This window comes from Delphinapterus leucas, chromosome 2 (genome assembly GCF_059928025.1).
Source record: "Delphinapterus leucas isolate spDelLeu-1000000601 "Yukka" chromosome 2, BTC_Dleu_Yukka2, whole genome shotgun sequence".
NCBI classification, from domain to species: Eukaryota; Metazoa; Chordata; class Mammalia; order Artiodactyla; family Monodontidae; genus Delphinapterus; species Delphinapterus leucas.
The window spans coordinates 133,308,649-133,326,444 of record NC_143130.1 but is presented as its reverse complement, the minus strand read 5'-3'; the positions used below and the strand labels follow the sequence as shown (position 1 = coordinate 133,326,444).

Genomic DNA, 17,796 nt, shown 5'->3' with positions numbered 1-17,796 from the left:
TGTTACTGAAGCATACTTTTACGTCACCCAGAAATTTAATGGTATTGCTCACATGCAGCTTAAAAAGGGCAGAGCTATTTGGTAATAAACTATCCAAGAAGGAAGCACATTACTCTGAATCTGATCTTCAGAGAATAAAAGACTACCTTTAAAATGGTACCCTGAGGCGTCTTACTTAGTTATGTGATTTAAATTGACTTTTAAAAATGTATTCTATTTAAATTGACTTTTAAAAATGTATTCTAGAAGTCTGGCAGAGATTTCTCCTCCTGATAAAATGGCTTTTTCTATCCAACCTTAAATCCTATGAATTCACTCTTCCTTTCTGTTACCAGGGATGGTGTTATATCAGTAAATAGAGACAGTGGCCAGTTTACCGATGAGTATCTCCCAGAGCAGCGATCTCATCTCTACGGGATAACTGCAGTCTACCCCTACTGCCCAACAGGTAAACGGACATGCTCAGGTGGCTCCTTTGGATCAGCCAGGTAGAGAAAGAGAGATCTGGTAACTGACCACACTTGGCCTGCTGCTGCCACTGGTGAGAGCCACTCTGACCTAGAAAAGCTAATGGCCAACGCATAGGGGTGACCATTCTACTACCTTAAGTCTACCTTACTTAACTGTACACACAAAAAAAGGTCTATTAGGATATTTCCTCTTTAAAAGACTTGCTGCGGCAAACTGGATATAAAATACTCACATGCTGTCCCCTCCCTCCACAGGAAGAAAGTAAATATGGTATTATAAAGGACTTGGGAGTTTACAATCGGAATCAGGACCCTGAAGAACATTTACTGCGAACAAAGGTGAAGAAAGTGAAAAAGCAATTGGCCTTTAGAAGTTCTGGACATATGAACATTTTCAGTGCAAAACAACTAAGTATATTTTGTGAAAAGTTTATACCTCAATCTTTACTACTGTATTTTTAAAAACAAAAGTTATTTCAAGTTTAAAAAGGTAACAATTTTAATTGTTGCTTATTAAAGCAACTTTTAATAAACATTTGTCATATTTAAAAGGCCAAATTAATTGAACTAAGAACCAATTAGAGCACGTTAAGACCCTAAATCTGACTATTGCTACAGATTCTTCCTGGCCAAGAAATTAAAGTACATGTGATCAGTATAAAAATATGACCCTAAAGATCATAAACCTTGACGTAGAGAAGGCTATGCAGAACTGATGGGAAAGAGCCAACTTATTCTAAGATTTTTTTTTTTTTACCTCTGCATAAGTGCATTTCTATTTATATTAAAAGGTGCTACAATGTTTCAGTTTGTATTTTCTGATCCTGTAAGTCCCTCTATAGAATTACCCACAGAAATTACATTTATATATAAATATTAAAGATGTAACAGTTCTCAAATTTTCTAGATTACTCCAATAAAATATTTTAAGTTTTCCTATGACTTACTTAAGGATCTGTATTGTCTATATGTCTAATGAAGTCGGGGGGTGGCATGTACCTAAACCACAAGGGAGGAAGCAGATTAATTATACAAATACATAAACATAACACATGGTCAAAAAACAAAAAAATCACCTTCCCAAATTTATTAAAGAAAATGCAGTGATGGTAAATACCTCTAGTCAATTTTCTGGAATTCTTCCCTTGAAGACATGACATTTCCAAACACATGCCAAAGCGTACATGGTTCCCAACTGTACTAAGTAGGTGAGAAGCTGAAATCCTAAAATGTTCATCTTCCAACTTTCCCCAGTCTGTGGTCTGTCTTTGGATCGGCAATAATCGCCTGAACGGCTACTATGGCTTCATTAATCTTTGTCTGTAGCTCTCTCAGCTCTTCTATATGCAGCAGTCGCAGAATTTGAGCAGCTTCATTAAGAACTGCATCTGTTTCATAAGAAACGCTGCATTAATCAATAACGTTTGCATATATTCACTCATTTCCCCCAAATATTCACTAAGTCTCTAAAAACAGTTTGAATTAAAACAAAATCACTTACCTCCTGTGTCAAAACCAAGAATATGCTTGTCTAAAGCAACAGGCAAGCCCTTTAGAAAAAAAAAGGACAAAAATCAGACTGTATAGTTATTCGTTCACATTTTCTCACCTCAAATTGAAAAGCAGCTAGCTATTATTTTAACCCTTTTAGCTGCAGTGGCAAGGTGCCTGAGAATTTTCTCTTTAAATTTGCCTTTTTATGAGTGAGTTTTTTCCTACTACAACTAGTTAGGAAAGAATGGCCTTTACATGTAGTGGGCAGCTAGTCCCATAACACATCCAATCCTTTAAGACCAGGCATATAAAAGAATAGCTCTTTTTTGCAGAAGTGCTATCACTACTGCTATGGAAGGAAGGTTGAGCAGGGCTGCTACTGTCGTTTCAGTTATAGTAAGCAGCAGTGTACCGGGCAAATAAGACTTTTTTTTTTTTTTTTTTTTGCGGTACGTGGGCCTCTCACTGTTGTGGCCTTTCCTGTTGCGGAGCACAGGCTCCAGACGCACAGGCCCAGCGGCCATGGCTCACGGGCCCAGCCGCTCCGCGGCATGTGGGATCTTCCCAGACCGGGGCATGAACCCACGTCCCCTGCATCGGCAGGCGGACTCTCAACCACTGCGCCACCAAGGAAGCCCAGGACTACTTTTAAGGTGACCTTCCTCAAGCAAGTTTACTTCGGAGCACATTAATTTGCCTTTATGAATTGAACAAATCTAAAATATACATAACTAACTTTTTTCTGCAAGCATGATGTTTACCAGATTATATTAACTTTCAACAGTTCATTTAAAAGTTACTTTGAAGTCATCTAGGAAAATGAACAGAATCTAAACCATTTAGCTAACCACTCAGCACCTGCATGGATATACCAGAGATGGTGACTATGGTGGCGCCAACCTGTATAACGTTCACAATAACCATCAAATAAAAACGAGGACAGGCAGTCTAGACTTTCTGCTGATTATACTGTATAAAATCATTACCAGTTTTAAAAAAGGTCACTATACTTTCAACATTACAAATGCTAAGCTGTCACTACTCACTTCTTGCCTAATTATTAATGCAAATCTACCCAGACTCAAAATGCTTTAAAATCACTAGTAATACATTATACACATGAAGAAACAAATGGGTATGAAAATTCTGTTAGCAAAAAACTAGAGTAGAATTGTACTTCAGTAGCTTTCTGTGTCAGTCTGGTACCAGAGTTTCTGTTCTCCCTTCATCTGCCAACAGACCACCTAGGAACAGGAACACCTGAAGATGACCACACGCCCCAAATGCTAGTTATGAACGATTGCAAACAAGAACACTCAACTATAGAACTCTTCCACTGTATTATTATAGCATAGTATCTTTTTTTTTTTTTTTTGCGGAACGCGGGCCTCTCACTGTTGTGGCCTCTCCCGTCGTGGAGCACAGGCTCCGGACGCGCAGGCTCAGCGGCCATGGCTCACGGGCCCAGCCGCTCCGTGGCATGTGGGATCCTCCCGGACCGGGCAAGAACCCGTGTCCCCTAGCATCAGCAGGCGGACTCTCAACCACTGCGCCACCATGGAAGCCCAGCATAGTATCTTTTGAGATGACATTAAAGTTCAGATTTGGAGCATTGAAAATAAACTGAATTTTACTTTGCAAACAAGAGCAAAGAGATTTGGCTATGGCCTTATTTGCACTGCCTTCCAAACCAAAGGCATAATTTTGCTGAATGATGAATGATTTTATTATGCCAGAACAATTTACTGTCTGTTCTATAGTGTGGGTGAAATAAGCTGATCTTTAATCCAATTTCCAGTGGCCTGATTCATACATAATTAATAAGCCAATAAGAACCTTTAAAAGAAACTGAGTGTCTTTCAGAGGAGACTACACTGCCCCGGCATTAATAACCTTAATACTGTTGGGCTTCGATAAAGATGGGATCAGAGGACAAAAGACATTGGGGAATTGGAGGGTGAGGGAGGCACAATAGAAGGACCAGGGTCCAGAATGTGGACTGTACCCAAGACCTTCATCTGTGTAGCAGGAAGGGGCATTATCAGACACCTGCAGCTGCTAACCCCTGAGGACATTCTCTGTACTGACCCATAGTCAAGAGGACTTCAGGGGCATTTGGGTTTCTAGGACAGTTCATCTAAAAATATCCTAGATTTATTAACAAGCTACATTTTTATGATTTACGCTAGGAAATAGAATAAACTGAGATTTCTCTGAAGAAACAAAAGGGTGAAGATAAAGACTTAAACAGAAAAGAAAATGAATTACTAAAAAAGAGAAGGTGTGTCCTGTTTTCTAGCAGTTAGTCAAAATAACCCAGTAAATTTCACAAGTGTAAGTTCTTTGAAATTTTAACTGGGCACATGCGGTGGTTTTGAACTGGTAGACTGTGGATATGCTATTGGAGGCTTCTTAAAAGTAATGAAGTGAGATAAACATGAAGTTCACTTTTCACTCAAAAATGACTGGATAGGGCTTCCCGGGTGGCGCAGTGGCTGAGAGCCCACCTGCCGATGCAGGGGACATGGGTTCGTGCTCCGGTCCGGGAAGATCCCACATGCCGTGGAGCGGCTGAGCCCGTGAGCCATGGCCGCTGAGCCTGCGCATCCGGAGCCTGTGCTCCGCAACAGGAGAGGCCACAGCAGTGAGAGGTCCGCGTACCACAAAAAAAAAAAAAAAAAAAAAAAGACTGGATACAGTTTGCTTCAGAATCAAATTCAATTCCACTGAAGTAAGCTATTCTTTCTCTGGGCAGTTCTAGCACAGAATAGATATCTTAAGCATTCTCAGGCAAAGTTCAAACTCATGACAACCAAAAGAAACTTTCAGTAATAATTAATTTAGAATTTATTTAAATTAAAAAAACAGCATACCTCTTTCGTTTGATTTGCTTTAGCAACTGCATCCTGTGTCAGGCGCTCCTGGACCAAAATGCGAATTGCCTAAGAAATCCCAAAATAGTATTTTTACTTTTTATAGGCTGTCTTATTTTTTCTTCTCTGAGACTACAGAATAAGGATGCCCAATTTAATGAAATTAGAAATACCTAATTCATTAACAAACTCCCCAGCAAATTAAAAATTAAAAAAATAGCTACTGTAATGAAAGTTTTCACTTCTAATATTTAATAATGTGGAATGATGTTCATAACAATTACGTTTTTTGAATAGGTAATTTGTGTGTGCTAAAAATTTTTTTTAAATAAAGAAGGATACATGGTGAAAAAGTATGTCTCCTTTCTATCCAAGCTTCAGCCATACTTTCAGAAAACAATTACTGCTACCAGATCCTTGTGTATACTCAAAAGGCCTCTATCGAATTACAAGCACGCTCAGGGATATATGCAAGTGCATGCGCGCGCGCGCGCACACACACTCTCTCTCACACACACACGCACCTTTGATACAAAGGGTAGCATATCATACACACTGTCCCTGCTTTCTTCACTTTATTACAGTAAAATGTTTTCAGATCTTTCAAAGGACACTTTTTTTTTCATTAGCAAGGCATTTTACCACTGCAGACACAAATGCATACACGCACCTGCTCACACTTAGAAAGTAAGATTTTTTATGGAATTTTAATTAGTGGATGACAGTTGCAACCCCAAGATAAGTGTGAAATTTTGAAAAATTATTTTTAATAAAAACAAACCAAATGCTACATTTGAAAAAGAATTAAACCAATCTAACAGTAACTGCAAATGTATTTACACAGTCCAGTTGCCAAACAGTTAATGTACTGATTCTCACAGCTGCAATATGAATGTTTTCCATATTGTCATGTATTGTTTGAATGCTTCTTAAAATAACTCAAAAGGACAAACATGCTAGGATTAGAATTTTATAAAGCTTTTGATTATAACTGACTTATATTGTACTTTAGTACCCCAAATATGCTAGCATTGTCTGTTCTCCTCTCACTCAGTTTATGATTAAAGCTGACATAACCACTGTAGAACTGTTCCAAAGCAATTTCTATAATTGCCTGAGTAAGGAACAAGCCTTTGAAAGAGCTAAATTTCACTAAAAACAACTTTTGTCTCTTGGCGTCCAATCTGAGTTGAGAAAATCTGAGTTAACACTCAGATTCAGTATAGAGAATTATAATAATCTAGGAATAGAAGAATATTCCCATATTACAACTGTCATTTAATAAATACAACTCTAAAAAGGAGAATAAATTATGATCTCTTGTGGGTAGAGTGAAATTATTCAATTTCCTGCAAAGCAGTTTAAAGTAATTTAAAGCTCTTTAATTTCTCATAAAATCAATAATAATTTCTAAAATAACTTCCAACTCTGGTAGTACCACTCCCCTGCCCCTCCCCTTCCCCCCACTAGACTATCATAATTACTCAACATAAATCTTCTGAAGCATGAGTATATTTTTCCACTCAGAAATAAGAGGCCTCTTTTAGGCCATCAGGTTCCCTGCTGTAAGGTATGAACTGAGTGGCCTATCTAGGATGGGGGGCTTGGAGGACAGAAACATTCATTCCTCAAAGAGATTTGGGGGTATGTTTTTGACCAAATTCACCATTACAAGTTTGGCATTTTCCACAATCTTAATGAATACAGACCATGAATATTTAAAAGGACTGATTAAACAGAAGTGGGGTGATATAGGAAAAAAAATGGACCAGGACGTCCTTGGCGGTCCAGTGGTTAGGACTCTGCTTCCAATGCAGGGGGTGTGGGTTCGATCCCTGGTCAGGGAACTAAGATCCCAGATGCCATGCGGCCAAAAAAGAAAAGAATGGAGCATAAGGTCCAGTGCCTAGATTAAAATCCTGACTATCATTTTCTATGTCAGCTTGAACATTATTTATCTATTATCTTTAAGTCTCAGTTTCTTCATATACATATTTTAAAAAGACACTAGCATCCACCTCTAGGATTGTTGGGAGGATTGAATGAGTCATCTGCACAGTGGCAGGCACACAGTAAACACTCTTTGATATTAGTTGTTAGGTAAGCTAAAACCAATGAATTCAAGAAATCTGCTTTATGTCCCACATTCCTCTAACATTTTCCTCATTCTACCATAGATTTAAATATCAAACACAGTTATTTTTAGAAAATGAAGTTTTTAAAATTATACACAGAGCTTTTGTCAAGAATCGAGAATATGAAGCTGACCTTAAGCATTACCAGGTAATCGTCATGACGCTGAATCTGAAGAAGGTTAGCCAAAGCCATTACACCAGCCTTAAAATCAGGATTATTTACTATAAAAGATTAAAAATGGCAACTTACAGCTCTGCAAGCACGTAATTACAAACGTATATGTAAACATATAAACATAAAAAATATTTTTATTTTCTAGTAACAACAAATCTCTTTACTTTCTAAAATTGCTGCTGACAAAAGCAGTAAGGGGTAAATTAGGTAAACTGATGAGATCAATGGTTTTCCTACTAATCAACCAAAGTGAACAATCCAATAAATGACTAAATTAACTCACATGAGGTTTGTTCTGTAACTTTCTCTGCAAGGCCCATTTATGTAACACTATTAATTAACCTTTCTTCCCAAAGCTATTAATTTTAATACACAGATTCCCTTCAATGGACAGTTTTCCCAAAACCTTTTCTCCAAGCAGCAGCTCTAGAGCATCCAAGCAGCTTATTAATTCATTAAGGGTAACTCATAAATTACAGGTCACAGTCAGTCAGTGAAAGAATATTTAACATATTATAATCTAAGTAATTAGAATCTTAATGCTTTTAAAAGGAGAAAGAATTACTTAAAGACATCTGGGACTTAAAACAATGAAAAATTTTAACACTTGTCTCATACTGTCATTAGATTAGAAAAAATATTTTCTGCACCCAGGAAGGCAAACAATCACCACCATGATTAAATAAAATCAAAACCCCCAAGTTACTATGAGCAGATGAAAGAAGAGCATTTTCAGTTTCAGATATTCAGCTACAAGAGGAGGGAGAAAGCACACTATAACTGACAGTAAAAAACAGCACAGAGAATAAAATATCAACACAAATGTTGTCTGCATGAAACACTCTTAATCTACTAAAACCAAATAAACCCAGACTTCATTCTAGGAAGTAAAAAACATTTAAGAAACCAAAAATGTTGATGATCATTTTTATGCATTTATAAACTTACCATCCAAATTGATCAATGGCTCTGCATTTTTAGCTGCATTGTCAGCGTTTTTTGTATTATCAGGTACCAAGTCCTTGTATTTTTCAGCTGTAAAAATAGGCAAAAATACAATTTGCAGAGCTTCAACTTAAGGTAAAACAAACGTTGCTTATTTACTGAATTTAACCGAGCCAAACTGGTTATAAGCATAAGACAACCCAAGCATTCAAAAAAAAAAATGCTATAATAAAAAATCTACTAGAAGACAATGTGACTAGCTTTTTAATTAAGCTGAAATGATTATCAGACACAAATATCTTTTCATTAACATTTCTTAAAGTAAAACATTTCAAACACTATCTAAATTTTAGAAGAGAAAGTCTGCTTTTCAGCTTCCTGTCAAACTTGGTAGGGGTAGAAGAATGGGAGAAGGGTAAGTATAGGTCACATGAGGTTAAATACAAACACACTAAGAAATTTCTTCGCAAATCTTGTGAATGCTGTATACAAAACCAAAAACCTTGCTTTCTAAAAAAAATCACTTCAGGGCTTCCCTGGTGGCACAGTGGTTGAGAGTCCGCCTGCCGATGCAGGGGACACGGGTTCGTGCCCTGGTCCGGGAGGATCCCACATGTCGTGGAGTGGCTAGGCCCGTGAGCCATGGCCACTGAGCCTGTGCTCCGCAACGGGAGAGGCCACAACAGTGAGAGGCCCATGTACCGCAAAAAGAAAAAAAAAAAAAAAAAAAAAAATCACTTCAAATACACCATCATATACAAACCTAAACTTATTTTATGGAGACTTAAAATGCAGAATTCCAAAAGGAGATTTTATTACTCTTACCTGAAAAATACTAAATAATATTTTAAAAGACTTTACAAATAAAAATATTTAATAGTAATTCACCAAACTTAAGGCCCAAAATGCCATCTTTGGCTATAGTGCTTATATGATTTGCTAATAGAAAAAAAAAGGGAAAATAAAAGGATTAAAATTTAAATCAGACAGGAGTTAGCTTAAAGGAGCTACTGGCCAAACCTGGAACAATGTAAACATCAAAATACTCGATGACAAAAAAGGATTAAGACCCACTGAGTAAAATAAGAATCCACATATCTACACCGATCTGAATAAACAAACAAACATAAACTGGTGAGAAGGGAAAGCTCTTCCTTATAGTGGAAAGACAAAAAATAAATGTAGAGGAATGATGGAATTAGAAAAACACCTTATAATCAACATAATTGACTCAGGCAAAAATCATCAAATGTATACTAAAGCTAAGGTTTGAAGAGGAGAAGCATATAGAAATCATCTACTATCTCTCCACAAGATGCGTAATTTTTACACTGAAGAAAGCTTAACCAAGTGATCAGAATAACATGACCAGTACTCAGGCATATCACCAACACATGCCTCCTGATATGATGCACTTAAAAGAACACAACATCACTTCTGTGTTACTCTTAACAAAACTACAAACCCTGAATCTAATCATGAGGAAACATCAGACTCACTCAAACTGAAGGACATTCTACAAAATAAATGTCAGTGTCCTGAAGCATGACGACTGAGTAACTATTCCAGACTGTAGGAGACTAAAGAGACTAAGGAGAATGAATGTAACACATGATCCAGGACTGCTCTGGAGGTTTTTGTTTGCTTGTTTTTGCCATAAGGAACATTGAGACAAATGGTGAAATGTGAATCTCACGTACAGATAACGGTAAAGAATTAAAGTTAATTTCCTGATTTTGATAAATGTACTGTAGCTATGTAAGACAATGACTTTTTTTAGGAAATGCACATAAGGGTAAAAGAGAAATCATTTACAACTTAGTGTCAAATGGTTTAGAGAAAATTAGGAGTATGTATATATATAGAGAGAAGGATAAGGCAAATGAAGTAAACTGTTAATATCTGCAGAATCTGAGTACGGAAAAATTCTGTTTACTGTTCTTGCAATCTTTCTGTAAATCTAAAATTATGTCAAAAGAGTTAAAAGAATTTAAGTCAGATTTTAATCACCTTAATTGACAAGCTAGCAAAAGGCTTTAAAAAACGTTAAGGCACAAACAATAAAAATTCACAATGGTTTTATCAAATAAGAATAAAAATTTTAAATAACTTAAAAGTCAAGAAGAATGCAACTTATTAATGTAAAACCATAAAAGCACAGCAGTGCCTCCTACCGATAAGGGGCAGTGTCTCATGCAAACTCAGTTTTTTTAATACATTAAAGAAGACCATGCTATCACTGAGAAGTAACTGTACTTAACAGTAATACAGTCAACTACAAGGGTACACAATCATATGGCATCTGTTCTTGGTACAACCTAGGTAACCTAAGTTGAAGTATTACAAAAATGGGACAAATGGACTAAATAAGGGTAAAATAGAAATAAATTGAGATGTGACTATAATTTTATGTGGCAATAGCTGAAAAACACTTGAAAACCTGGAGAATACTTTGTTGCAAATTAACTAACAGGGTTCCTACCAACTCAGACCAGAACAGGCATATTTTGCTAAAGGCTCCATAGCAAAGAAAAAGTCTTTGAGCTTTCCTTGAGATTTCTACCATAAGGCATCTGAAACTTAAGTTTGAAGAACCAGCAAAAAAACAGCTGGTTGATGCTCCACACCAGTATGTATAAACATTCATATATTGAATTTACCAAGCATTTATAGTTGATAAGCACATCTACTGTACACAAGAAACTATGTCAGGTACTGTGGCAGAGAGAATCATGACTGCTCCCTCCCCCGCAAAAAAATGTCCATATTCCAATCCCTGGAACTTATGAATATGGTATCTTACATGGCAAAAGGGACTTTGTGGATGTGATTAAATTAAGGACCTTGAAATTGGGGGTATAGGGGTTATCCTGGATTACCTAGGTGGGCCCAATGTAACCAAAGCATCCTTATAAGAGGGAGGCAGGAAGGTCAGAGTCAGAGAAGATGTGACAATGAGAGCAGAATCACAGAGTTTAGAAGATGATATGCTGCTAGATTTGAAGATAAAGGGGCCAGAGTCACAGAATGCAGGCAGCCTCTAGAAGATGGAAAAGACAAAGAAATGGATCTTCCCCTAGAGCCTCTAAAAGGAACCAACCCAGTCGACAAATTGACTTCAGTCCTAATACAGATGTTGGACTTCTGACCTCCAAAACTGTAAGATAATAAACAGTCTTTTAAGTCACTGAGTTTGTGGTAATTTGTTACAGCAGCAACAGGAAACTAATAGAGGTACCATGTAGGAAACAAAGCTGAGTATCAGCTTACAATTTAGTGGTGCAAGTAACACATAAGCAAAATGGAAAGTGGCGAATGACTCAAAAAGCTATAGGGTTAAATGGGAAAACAATGGTTTCTGAATACGTAAAAGGAACTATCGTTTGGAAACAAAGTGTAGCATTCTAAAACATTTATGTTTCAAAAAATTAGCTTGGTGGGCCATGTGGATGAGACTAGAGGGTGACATAGATGGGAGACTAGTGTGAAAGACATTCCAATAATCTCAGGAAAAAGTGGCAAGAGCTTGAATTAGGGCGACAGCAGTGAGGATGGAGAAGGAAAGATACGACAAGGGAAAAAAGGATGGAACAGAATGAGAGGAAAAGGGAGAGGCCAAAGACATTAAAAAGGCTTCAAACGTAAATCATTAAGAGGACTGGAACTGACAGTCCCATGAAAGAGAACAACATAAATGCAGGGGATGGAGGTAAAGTAAGATAATCAGATCTTACATTCAGACGTTAGCAGGCCTTTCAAACTGAAATGGCCTGAGAGAAAACAGTTTATTGGAAAACTATTTTTACTATAGGTACTAACATTCAAAACCTTCCAATGATACAAGTATCTGTAATAAAATAACATTAAACAATAATAATAAATATATTTTGGCCTATAGTGCAAATTTGCATTAGATGTATATTTCAGTCTCTTGTGAAATTACCTGCTGCAACCAACACTTGAAATCCTATCAATTCTGGGACAGCAGCAACAAGTGAACTTGAAAGGCTAAGGTACAGACTGAAAGATGGCAAATTCACCAAAGTAATGTGACATTGTGAGAAGACATTCAATTAGCCTTCTTCTTCATAAAACATCACCTTCAAATTCTAAAAGAAAAATCTAAATACCAATGGAAACCAGTGCTTTTAATATCTTATGACAGTAAGGAGACTAATTTTAGAAGAGAAAATTCTTTCCTAGACAATTTGGGAGCTGGATACAGAAGAATAATTACAAAAAGTAAATTTTTAAACAGATGCTGTAAAGTGAGATGAGGATGTACAAAACTTAAAATGAACCAAAGGTAAAACAATGTAAGACAAACTGGCAAGTTCCCTACATTTTTACACTCCTTTCCCACCTTTCCTCTCTCTCTCTTTAAGACAGACATTCCCCACAAAACATACCATTATCTCCATATTCAAGTCTAACAGCTAAACCAAGAAGCCAGTCGATTGCTTCTGGTCGATCTTGAATCTTGAAAGGACAGTTAACATCTCTGAGATACTGTGAGGGGAATAAAAAGTCTGGTTTCATTATTACTATAAAGTCACAAAATAAAAAAATGGTAGAGTTGAAAGAGACCTTGGTTTGGATCTCTAAGGATTTCTTATAACATTTACATTACTAAAACTTTGATGCAATTATATAACCCAAAGGAAGGAAACACTTAAGTGTACCACTCAGGGAAAAAAAATGAAGTAGGCCCATCATGCTTTTTGAAATTTTTACTTTTGCAGATTCCAGGTAGGGCACCACTGCCTAGATGTAGAATAACTTCATTTTGTAGATGAGAAAACCGAAGCCTAGAGGTCAACACTTGCTGACAGTTATACGACTTAAATTGGGGAGCTGAATCTAAACTTTCTGATTCCAGGTCTCAATACACATAGAGCAGGTAAATAAAAAGGACTTTAATTAAAAAGGAGGATACACCAAAAACCCCAAACAAAACAAAACCAATTATTATCTAAACCTTAGCTTTCATATCGTGGAAATGCTTCTGAATAGAGTAAGCCATGTGACATACAAGCGTTTTGAATAAATGTCAGAAGCTGCATATTCAAATGAGTATGTCCTTAAAATAAGTCTCTTAGGAACTTAAAATCTAATTCCACCAACAATGACATTACTCAAAACTTCTGGAACTCCTTTTTGGAAATTCTTTGGGGGATAATTAATGAATCAGCACTTTTTAGCCGTCACTTATTTTCTAATCAAAAATTTTATTCCCCTGCTTTAAAAAAAAGCACCTCATTCACAAGATTTAGTCATGATGCAAAAAGCAAATCCATGTTCAAAGTATAAAAAAACTGTCAATATTAAGGATATTCAAAAGATGTCTCCTGATCTAAAAGTATTTCTAAAAAAAGTTCCAAATATGCTTTAGGCAATGACATCATCATTCCAAAGAAACCACCTTGAAAGATAATATCTGTGTAAGTTCCAATATATTTATCTTTAGGTTATACTACTTTACTGTCATTTCTGGGTGTTTTTCATCAGAAAGTTTTTTATATTCTTCAATACCCTTCCACATGTGGAACTCTGTATTGTCTTGTACACGTGAGTGGGCCATCACAGATGTAATATAAGAAATATAAAATCCTAACAATATATTTCAAAGTCTTAAGAAGGCTATCAAAATTTTCAAAAATACTCTTGAAGGGCAAAGGAAAATAATCCAGTAGTAGCAATAATAGTAGTAGAGGCAGGGAAATTAATAAACATATAGCACTTGCTATGGGCCAGGCACCTCTGTGAAAAGGTACATAGGTATATTTCAATAACAATACACACCACTCCTATGAGATAGATAGCACTGTTATTCCCATTTATTGATAACAATATTGAGCCACAGAATGGTTAATAAACTTGCCCATTGTCAGAGGCAGTATGTAACTTACACAATCCTCTAATTCATAAAACTAGAAACTTAGGTACCTAAACACCAGTAAATGAAAATTTAGTCACTTTTCATATTCTTTTATTTAACATTTTTATTGGAGTATAACTGCTTTACAATGTTGTGTTAGTTTCTGCTGTACAACAAAGTGAATCAGCTATACGTATACATATATCCCCATATCCCCTCCCTCTTGCATCTCCCTCCCACCCTCCCTATCCCACCCCTCTAGGTGGTCACAAAGTGCTGAGCTGATCTCCCTGTGCTATGCAGCTGCTTCCCACTAGCTATCTATTTTACATCTGGTAGTGTATATATGTCAATGCTACTTTCTCACTTCGTCCCAGCTTCCCCTTCTCCCTCCCCGTGTCCTCAAGTCCATTCTCTACGTCTGTGTCTTTATTCCTGTCCTGCCCCTAGGTTCATCAGAACCTTTTTTTTTTTTTTTTTAAGATTCCATATATATGTGTTAGCATATGGTATTTGTTTTTCCCATTCTGACCTACTTCACTCTGTATGATAGTCTCTAGGTCCATCCACCTCACTACAAATAACTCAATTAAAAATATGGAACACTTCACGAATTTGCATGTCATCCTTGCGCAGTGGCCATGCTAATCCTCTCTATATCGTTGTTCCAATTTTAGTATATGTGCTGCCGAAGTGACCATTACTTTTCATATTCTTAAAGAGATCTCGTCAAAGTAATAGAGCTAATAAAAACGTTTAATGTAAATAATGATACTGTAAAATGTAATTTTTATTCTAATTTGAAAACAACTCTGTTTTCTGCAAAAACATTACTAAAATTAAACTAGGTCAACAGGAAAGTTATTCCAGCCACAAAAATAAGATAACACACGCAGATCTTTTTAGGATTATTTCTATTGTACATAACAAGGGACAACTGTGTATGTTAAAAATAAGCAAAAACAAGACATAATCTTAGTTTTCAAGCGTGTCAATAATGTCTTATTTTAATATAATACTCTAACTGTATCTCTGCTCTATTTTTAATGTAATGTAAAAATTCTGATTTTTGCCATTTTTACTATTTAGAGAATATGTGTCACTGTTTATTTAAGAAGTCTCAGTGTTTCTGGACAAAACTATTTCTTCCCTTTTTTTTGAGTGTCTACTTGTGCCATTACCTTTATTAGTTAACAGTCTATAAAGTTAGTTTTCAATGGGCAGCAGGCTAGTCAGGTATAGGGCCCTAAAGGATGTGAATACAGAGTAAGTTTTGCTATAGAGAAAATGCAGAAATGAATATTCATATATCATTCATTTACATACATACACATATATGTATACAAATAAACACACACAAATATATAAATTCATGAAACAAACAGGTCTCTCTATTGTATGTCAGGCACACATCTAAGTACTGGGGATAAGCACCTCCTCTCCAGCTACATAAGCTTAAAGCTGACAGTTTCGAGTAACCAGGAATTGGTTGGGAAAGGTGAGGAGTGGGAAGACTAGTCCAGTCATATCACCTAAAACTGTGACAGCTCCCCAGCTGGGTCAAGTTCAAACTCTTTATGGCACATGAGCTTTCCTCTGTCCTCAGCCTACTCTATCTATACTCCCCTCCACCCTCACGCCTAATGATTCACCATACTATTTCTATCTAATACTGAATGCTTGGTAGGAAGAGATAATATAATCTGCTTTAAAAACAAAAAAACATGGTAAGAAAAAAGTAAAACCCCTGAAGTCTAGCTTTTCTAACACTGATCATTATTAGTGTCATTTATTTTAAAAGAACACAGTAATTTTAAGCTTGCCTGTCTTCATATAATTTTTAGACAAGCTCTCTGTACATTTTATTTTACTTTCTAATTCATTACCTTTTCAAAGAAATTGGGCCAGTCACTGCTGTGGATGTTTCTTAAATTACCTCTGTCTTCAATCTTGTAGTGTCTGATTTTCTGGTCTTCGAGCCAAACAATAAAGTTTCTAAATTCTGTTTCATCTGCAATAAAAACACCATATAAATCACGAGAAGCACTAGGTAACAGGTAAAACACTTCCTTCACAAACAGTCTTGTGGAACTTTTTTTTTTTAACTCCAAAATTATAAGTTACTTGAGCTGCTTCAAGTAGGAGTTGAAAGTGCAGACTTTGGATTGACTTATGTTCATATCCTGGCCTGAATTCAAATTGACTCCAGACATTTAGTGGTTGTGTGAAATTGGGCTAATTACCTAAATTTTCCAGGCCTCAGATTCTTGAGTTACAAAATGGGGAGTAATAGTAAGACTTACCTCATAGGGTTGTTATGAAGATTAAATAAAATATTTAAGGATCAAAACAGTGTCTAGCACACAGTTTTGCTATTTAAGTGTCAGTTATTATTCCAGTTCCTATGGGGAAGAGGAGGAAGGACTGGGCCAGATTAAATTTACAGCAATCATAATGTACAAGAAATTAAATGGCAAACAGAAAGAAGATACTGACTACCATTGTCTTTTACTGTTACGGCACATTAAACGCATTCATGAAAAAGTACAGATGTTGTTTCATTTAATCCTCCCATACCATTTCGAGGTAGGTAATATCCCGATTTTACCAGTGAAAAAACCTGAGGCTCAAAGATTCAAATTCAGATCTAAGCTCTACTACCACTGAACCTTTTTTCTTACATAAAAGGCAAAGCAGAAAAACAAGTTTCTATAAATTGACATGCTTCTACAGATCAACAAAACACTGCTATCCTGCTTGGAAATTATTTTCAATTACAAAATTCAAGCTTGAATTCAAATTCAGGCCTCCCTTATGAAGTCTTGAGACTTATACAATGGTCTGAACATCCCAGATTGTGCTTGATCACTTTCAAACTTATTAGTCTACCACAGGCCAAGAACTCTGGAAGAAAATGAATAGTGGGTAGTAGGTGAGTAGCAGTGGGTAGCAATGTTAATACTTTTTACGATTTTAATGCGGTGAATTCCCAAATACCTTTGTATTTACAATTCAACCGCCCCGCTCATCTGCTATTAACTTTTTTTGCACGACTCGCACACTGTCATTAGCTCGTTCCTATACGCGCTTGCCCCGACACTGTCAGTCCTGGACTTCGTTCTATCTCGAGCTCAAACTGCCGGATGGGCTCCCACTGCCCCCACCTCACCCCTTAGTTCCCAAGGGGCAATGAACGAGTCTTCAAGTTACTCAGCATCTTCCTCGGATTCCAGCACTGTGCTGGCCCCCAGCAGGTGCTCAAGGTATCGCCCAATCACCCGGAAGCCACGGGGCTGAAGGGCTACGTCAAAAAGCGAAGACTTTCCCTCTAGAGCGCTGAGGGTGCGGGCGAGGGGGGGGTGGGCGTGGGGTCTGGAGTTCAGCAAGTGCAGAAAGTGCTGATGCCGAGGCAAGAGCGGGTGGCGGGGCTCTGAAGCCGGGGAAGGAAGGCGGAAAGCAGAGGTGCTTGGCTGCCGGGAGGAGAGGAGTCCAGGGGAGACAAGGCCGCGGACGGTCCGGGTGGGGAGCCCAGGTGCCGGCGCTGAGAGAACGGCGGCCCGGCGGCGGGGAAGTGGGGGGGGAATCACTGACGCGCGGCGGGCCCGGGACCGCCTCCTCACCTTTGCAGTTGAAGCCGGCAGGGTTGTGGTAGTCGAGGGCCGTCAGTTTGCGTCGGAACATCGTGCCCGCTGCTCGCTCCGGTCCCCCGGGCTTCGGCCGGGAGAGGAGAGGCGAGGAGGAGCGGGCGGCACAGACACCGGCGACGCGGCGAGAGGGCGGGCGGGCGCCGGGCGCTCCGAAATGACGGCGGCCTTAGCCAATCGTA

At 37.6% G+C, this 17,796-nt stretch overlaps 2 protein-coding genes and 1 non-coding gene across 5 annotated transcripts in view; 1 reads left to right on the top strand and 2 right to left on the bottom strand.

The window, feature by feature from the left end:
* NID2 (nidogen 2) overlaps window positions 1-1,563 on the top strand; it is a 78,855-nt gene extending 77,292 nt beyond the window's left edge. Inside the window, exons 20-21 of one of the 2 annotated variants that reach the window (XM_089907704.1) lie at window positions 336-448; window positions 726-1,563. In XM_089907704.1, the coding sequence (XP_089763830.1) occupies window positions 336-448; window positions 726-736 (124 nt within the window). In that variant the 3' untranslated portion in view covers window positions 737-1,563. Of the gene's footprint in view, window positions 1-335 lie in introns of both variants that reach the window. The other variant, XM_089907703.1, reaches the window with a different exon arrangement.
* Window positions 1,543-17,753, bottom strand: RTRAF (RNA transcription, translation and transport factor). 2 transcript variants are annotated; one of them, XM_022570567.3, is made up of 8 exons: window positions 17,591-17,752; window positions 15,857-15,981; window positions 12,502-12,601; window positions 8,096-8,182; window positions 7,106-7,194; window positions 4,838-4,906; window positions 1,972-2,020; window positions 1,543-1,858 (listed from the first exon to the last, which is right to left on the bottom strand). In XM_022570567.3, exons 1-8 carry the CDS (start codon window positions 17,649-17,651, stop codon window positions 1,704-1,706), a joined length of 735 nt encoding a protein of 244 aa, XP_022426275.1. In that variant the 5' UTR covers window positions 17,652-17,752; the 3' UTR covers window positions 1,543-1,703. The 2 variants fall into 2 exon arrangements, with proteins under 2 accessions (XP_022426275.1, XP_089763831.1); XM_089907705.1 differs by lacking the exon at window positions 4,838-4,906 and having other exon boundaries at window positions 17,591-17,753.
* On the bottom strand, window positions 14,562-14,671 carry LOC115803670 (U6 spliceosomal RNA). The gene has a single exon (XR_004024442.1). It is a non-coding gene; the product is annotated as a U6 spliceosomal RNA (small nuclear RNA).
* Window positions 17,754-17,796: the final 43 nt, after the last annotated feature.

Excerpts from the sequence above, each read along its gene's own strand:
- RTRAF (XM_022570567.3), bottom strand. The coding sequence starts at position 17,651 with ATGTTCCGACGCAAACTGACGGCCCTCGACTACCACAACCCTGCCGGC. Across the intron at positions 15,982-17,590 it reads TGCCGGCTTCAACTGCAAAG|ATGAAACAGAATTTAGAAAC; the intron begins GTGAGGAGGCGG and ends TTTTTATTGCAG. Across the intron at positions 2,021-4,837 it reads AAGCAAATCAAACGAAAGAG|GGCTTGCCTGTTGCTTTAGA; the intron begins GTATGCTGTTTT and ends TTTTTTCTAAAG.